The 6,064-nt window shown below is 35.5% G+C and overlaps 1 protein-coding gene across 1 annotated transcript; it reads right to left on the bottom strand.

Annotated features, from left to right (window-relative positions):
• Positions 1-155: 155 nt before the first annotated feature.
• aifm4 (apoptosis inducing factor mitochondria associated 4) lies at positions 156-5,031 on the bottom strand. The gene is made up of 20 exons (XM_016455597.1): positions 4,923-5,031; positions 4,565-4,660; positions 4,400-4,481; positions 4,138-4,247; positions 3,795-3,904; positions 3,307-3,351; positions 3,140-3,215; positions 2,689-2,801; positions 2,461-2,547; positions 2,286-2,377; positions 2,029-2,159; positions 1,842-1,957; positions 1,686-1,757; positions 1,542-1,605; positions 1,370-1,446; positions 1,182-1,299; positions 856-954; positions 689-764; positions 482-586; positions 156-331 (listed from the first exon to the last, which is right to left on the bottom strand). Exons 3-17 carry the CDS (start codon positions 4,465-4,467, stop codon positions 863-865), a joined length of 1,371 nt encoding a protein of 456 aa, XP_016311083.1. The 5' UTR covers positions 4,468-4,481; positions 4,565-4,660; positions 4,923-5,031; the 3' UTR covers positions 156-331; positions 482-586; positions 689-764; positions 856-862.
• Positions 5,032-6,064: the final 1,033 nt, after the last annotated feature.

The following is a 6,064-nucleotide window of genomic DNA, read 5'->3' on the forward strand; positions in this document are numbered from 1 at the left end:
ATACACACATATACAGGCATTGAAGAAAAAGAAGAAATCGTTTCCTGCTGGCACAAATGCTTATCCAAGTGCTACAGCTGGTCTTCAGCTGTTTCTGAGAATAACTGCACAACAACTGTTTATTCCTTCCAGGAAAAAAACAACATTTATGTGGGAAAAGCTTATATTGAAGATAAAACACAGCACCAATCTGTTTTTGTTACTGAAGATAAGCTATAGGTCAGTCAGTCAAATATAATGACAGATGGACAATCTGTAATCAATACAGTCATTGAGGTAAGTGTTGCCAAAGCACTTTCATGGGAGCTGCAACCAGCTGAGGTCATCAGATCTGTGAAAGCAGAACAAACTCCTGTATTATATCCTCCAAACAGGCTTCACTTTTGAAATGCATGCAAATAAACTCAAAAATAGCTTTTGAATTCATAGTTCTGGATTATGGATACAATGTTTTGAGGGTTTGTAACTTATTGATACTCACTGTGCCTGAGCTTTAGTGATCCTCTTCCCCATCAATAACATTTCTGCCAGCCTTGCGACAGCAGGGTCAAAGTTCAAGCTGGCAGCTGCAACAACTTCTTCATCTCTGGATTATAATATAAACAGTGATGAACGAAGAGCGATCCTAATTTCAAGATATAAATCATTTGATGGACTTTTAAGGCTTCTTCATGAACTATTAGCTTACTTGATATAAAATGCCAAGAATTTTCTTCCCTCGGTGCTTCCTTTGAAAACAATGTCAGTGTATCCTTCCCCATAGCCTAGAAGAATTAAAACAGATGAAGAGTTAAAATAGTTTTATTAAAATATTATATTTGCTCAGAGAAGGGATATTTATCTTGGAATGATCACCTGTATATCAGATACTTTTTCCCAACAGCATGGTCCAGAAGTATGGCACAGTATTTATCACAACCTGTTGATTCAGCATGCTTAAGCCTGCGATTCTTCCTGTTGAGGACCACAACCACATATTTTACACATTACCACATACACTACAGGAATGATTAACAGAAAGAACAGCAGAATTGTTTGGTAGAAATGTAAAAGTCCTGATCAATTTAATTTGTCCTTGTTTAATAAATGTATTGAGAGTATTTCTTTTCTTAAAAATCTTACTGACCCCAAACTTTTGTATTTTTGAACATTTAGAATCTGATTATTATATCATGTGGTACCGTGAGCTTGCGCCAATTGCCAGTGTCCAATATTGACTCTCTTATGGCCAACCAAAGGAAGTGGAAAGGACACCACATCTCCAGCAGCAAAGATATCAGGAATGTTGGTTTTCATGAACTGTAAAACACAGCTAACATTAAAACTGTTATATTTTATAATTCAAGTTAATTATAAAAGTTAAAGTTACCTTGTCAACAACAACAGCACTGCGTGAATCAATTTCCACAGATGTTTCCTTAAGGAAATTAGAGTTGGGAATGACACCTTTGAAAGAAAAATAGATGCATTTGTTAGAAATGAATGTCTTTGTTTCAGTGACAACAACAAAACTGCTATGGCAAAATTGTTTTTGTACATACCAATGCCCACAATTACAATATCCGCTGGAAGGACTTCACCATTTTTCAGAACAACTTCCTTAACCTAAACAATTGTGTTAGATAGTTTGTTTATGATGCACTGATATCAGCTCTATGATTGTTTAGTAATACGCTGCTTCTTACCTTTCCGTTTTCACCCCGGATTTCAGCCACACCATTACTTGTATAGAACTTCACGTTTTTCTCTTCCAGCATCTTTAAGAGGAGGTTAATTACTTGTGACTGATGGTGTATGGCAGTAAATCAAAAAACAAAGAAAATACCACAATGTTCTCTGACCTGCATTGTCATTTTTCCGATATCTGGACCCAGTGATGACTGGAAAGGAAACTTACTGCTGCCAATAACAGTGACGCTGTCTGCCTTGTCAGACAGATAAGCTGCTACTTCCATTCCTGATAATTGATAATTGAATGTCATAATTTGCAATAATGTTCATGAAAGAATACTTTTGTTTTCTGTATACCTATGAATGAAGTTCCAACAATGATGGCCTTGTTGCCGGCACTCATTTGATGAATTTCTGTGGCGTCCTTATAGCTCTCCAGCAATTTCACATTTTCAAGTTCAGCACCAGGGCACTGCAGAGGTCTGGCCCTATAAACAAAAGTACATAATTCACCATTGGATTCTGCATCCAGATAAAAGGTCCATATGTCTATCACTACATATGGTGCTAAGCTTTTTTATGAGACGTTTATGTAAAAACAAACTATGATTAACCTGCCACCTGTAGAAATCAGGAGCTGGTCATAGTGTTGGTTGGTGCCATCACTGAAAGTCAGAGTTTTAGCCTCTGTGTCAACAGATTTTACCTTTGAGGGACAAATTATTGTTAATGCATGTGATCCCAGAAATTATCCTAGGAAAATAAATAAGAGATATAAAAGAAACTCACCTCTTTTTTAGTCCACACATCAATTCCATGCTCTTGAAGGAAATCATTCTGTCGTAGCAGCACATTTTCAATTTCAATGTTCATTGCCTAGAGGGGTCCATGAACACACCACAGCTTCATTAACAGTAAACAAGAAACTACACTGGTTTGTAAATTCAATAAGACAATGGGGAGCCATTAAAATCATATAATCTAGTTTTGTTTCATCTATGGTCCATGGATACCCACCTTGCTAAGCTTGGTCTTATCCAGAGGAAGCTGCTCATCTTTGGTAACCATTATAATTCTCCCTTCATAATCATTCTGGCGAAGGGTTTCTGCACACTGCAGTGAAGCTGGACCTGTAAAACACAAACACTCATAAATGTTGCATTGCCTACCATGACAGACTAGAGGCCTACAAATTTATTCAGGCCATGGTGGACAGACTTGTACATCGTAATTAAATTGTATTTAATACATTTAAATGTGTATGGAACAATGAAACATTTAGCTGAACTTGCTTTCAATTAACTTAATAATGCATTTTAGTAAACATATTTTTATGAATTTGCTGACCCCATGCAGTACACCACAAAACCTCTAGGGGGTGATGAACATCCAAAGATGAGGTGAAAGGTATTCTTGCATGAAATAAGCATTTAATATATAAAGGTTTGATAATGTATCAATTCCTCACCTCCTCCAATCAGAACAACCGTGTGACTTACTCCAGGCACTCTACCACTCATTTTCTTAACACGCTTTTTCAGTTTCTAAGAAGCGCCAAAAAAAAAAAAACAATTAATAAAACAGCAACTAATCTTGTACTGAACCATAAAATAAAATCATAATGGTGAGACTAACCTTTTTATCAGTGGTCACATAAACTTTACCACCCTCAACTTTGACCTTAACAGAAAAGGAAAAATAGATTTAAAATAATAATAATAATAAACTGATAAAGGTTACATTCATAATATATGGGTAATTCCATGAAATACAATATAAATTGTAATAAGTATATGAAAAAAAATTTTTATTTCTTAAGTCACATTACAATACAGTTTTAAAAATAAAGGTTCCAAAAGCTAGCTGGTTTTTGCAGTAATGCCATAGACAAACTATTTTTGGTTCCCCAAAGAACCTTTCAGTAAGCAGTTTTTTAAACAAACCATTATTTTTCTTAGTGTGAAAAACATTTTAATAATCTGAAGAGCCCTTTTCAACTAAGGACCTTTTGTACAATAGAAAGATTCGATGGATGTTAAAAGTTCTTTATGGAACCTTCAATATAAAAAAAAAATTCTTTTTTTTTTTTTAAGTGTATTCAGTCCTGAAGTATTTAATCATACTTTGTATTTAGGCAGACAATCCAGTCCAGGAAATTCTTCAATATCTCCAGTTTTAGTATTGAAACACGCTCCATGAAATAGGCAACGAACTCGATCTCCAACCAATGCACCTACAAGCATAGCACTGTTTTTATGATCGTTAGAAACACAATGCCACTGTAGACTTGAAAAAATAAAGGCAATGTAACCCGATAGTTCACAAGAATGACAAAGGTGAAGGACTCAGAATGATGAATTGAAGAAACAAAACATGCTTTCGTTGTACAGTGCTAAGTAAACATAGGGCAGGGTTATTTATTGTACTGTTTGTGTCAGACTGAGTCATTATAAGACTATACTCTACCTTTGATAAGTGGGGCGCCATAATGAGTGCACAGACCACCCACAGCAGTAAATTCTCCATTATTGCGCACCAACAGGATTTTATTCTGGTCCACCTCAACCTCTTTCATTCTGTAGGACAAACACAAGTGACATGGTGCCATATTAAATAAACAAACAGTATTATTATTATTTTTTATTAATTTATAATTATATAAAATAATTAATACAAGCATACAAGTCTCAAGTTCTTTTTTTTTTCTTTGCAAAACAAAAATACTTACTGTCCATCCTGCAAATCCGACTCTAAACACACCATCTCCGTGATCTCATCACACTGCTTTGTTTCCATTGTTGAAATACCAGCTAATTAGTAATGAGAATACACGAGAATGTAACAAACGTTGTAACTGTTCAACAGGTGCATTTCTAACATCAGTGTGTACTACCTTTATACAGCAAAGCACGTCTATTCAATCAGCTTCTACTGCTGTTTACCTTCAAGAATGGAAGTGTAGTTCAAGCGCACGGTATTCACCGCTATTCTGTAAAACAAGATACATCACTAGGGAAAACTGCGCGCGGCATCATCGCAACGCGGTTACACACGAGATTGTGCATGAGAAGTAGCGATACAGTTATTCATTTTTTTATAAGGAAAGCGCATTGCCAGCTGCCAATTGCTTCGCAGAATACTGAAACAGAACACCCTGAGCCGAAATGACATTTAACACAAGATAACACGATACATATATGCCTATTTGTACAGTCGTCCTTGCGTACTTTATCATTTTCCTAATTTCTTACCTGTCTAGACGATATTCTCAGGTTCGCAAACTGCTACCTGTCCGTTTCTTTGCAGTCCATTCAGGATAAACTAGTTAAACCGCTGCTGACACCTCATCGTGACACAGCAGCGGCGAAGCTGTGAGCCAATCAGCGCTCGTGGCGGTGACATTAAAACGTGCGAGTGAAGCTAGTAATGAGCCACTTCTGTAATCTAACTTCTGTTTCTTCTGTGCATTATAGACAATATGTGTGTGGTTATCAAAACAAGTAAGTATTTGAAGATTGCTATTAGCATAAGTCTTTTTAATGCTATTATGAGAGAGAGAAAGAGAGATTTTTCCCAATTCAAATTCGAAATTCATAATATTTGGGGGTGCATAGAGTGCATAAAATGTATTTTTATCAAAAAGAAAAAAACAACAACTGTAATATATAACAATAGTGTAGCATTAAGTAGTAGTAGTATTTGTTAATAGTGATCATCTTTCAGTGACAAGTAAAATATTTATAGTAAAATAAGTTTGATATCGGTATACAATTTGTATGTGATGTATTTCACCCTCATGTCGTTCCAACCCATACAGAACACAAAATAAAATACTTTGATAAGGTTGCTAACCAAACAATTTTGATTATCATGGACTTCCATTGAAATGAGAAAAAAAGATATATAAATATTGTGCAACACAACATGTCTTTCATGAAGAGGACCACAAGATGTCGCTCGACGCCACTGGTTGAATTGAATGAATGACACACTTTATTGTCCCCAAAGGGGAAATTTGTGTTGGACTCAAGGTGTTTACATTGACAAGACCATTGGATCCATAAATAACAATATACACACAATATGCACATAATTCCTATACTCACCCTAAAAAAAAAATTAAAAAAAAAACAATCATTCATCATTTAACATTTTAATTGACATGGGTATAAGAGACTTTTTAAAACGATTATACCTACACATTGGAAATCTGTACCGTCTTCCAGAAGGCAACAATTCATACTCTGTATGCAATACATGCAATGGGTCAGCTAAAATTTTATGTGCTTCCCTAAGAACCGACTGTTCACAGTGACTCAAGGGACAAAAACTCCTTTCTCCCAATTGTCTTCATTGCTATTTTTAACAAGCGTGCAAGCTTAGACTTTACCTG

This window comes from Sinocyclocheilus anshuiensis, unplaced genomic scaffold (assembly GCF_001515605.1).
Source record: "Sinocyclocheilus anshuiensis isolate Anshui unplaced genomic scaffold, SAMN03320099.WGS_v1.1 scaffold319, whole genome shotgun sequence".
Taxonomy (NCBI): domain Eukaryota; kingdom Metazoa; phylum Chordata; class Actinopteri; order Cypriniformes; family Cyprinidae; genus Sinocyclocheilus; species Sinocyclocheilus anshuiensis.

Coding starts and splice junctions, on each gene's coding strand:
- aifm4 (XM_016455597.1), bottom strand. CDS start 4,467: ATGGAAACAAAGCAGTGTGATGAGATCACGGAGATGGTGTGTTTAGAG. Junction 2,548..2,688: donor ATAAGACCAAGCTTAGCAAG/GTGGGTATCCAT, acceptor GGACCCCTCTAG/GCAATGAACATTGAAATTGA. Junction 1,606..1,685: donor TCCGGGGTGAAAACGGAAAG/GTAAGAAGCAGC, acceptor ACAATTGTTTAG/GTTAAGGAAGTTGTTCTGAA.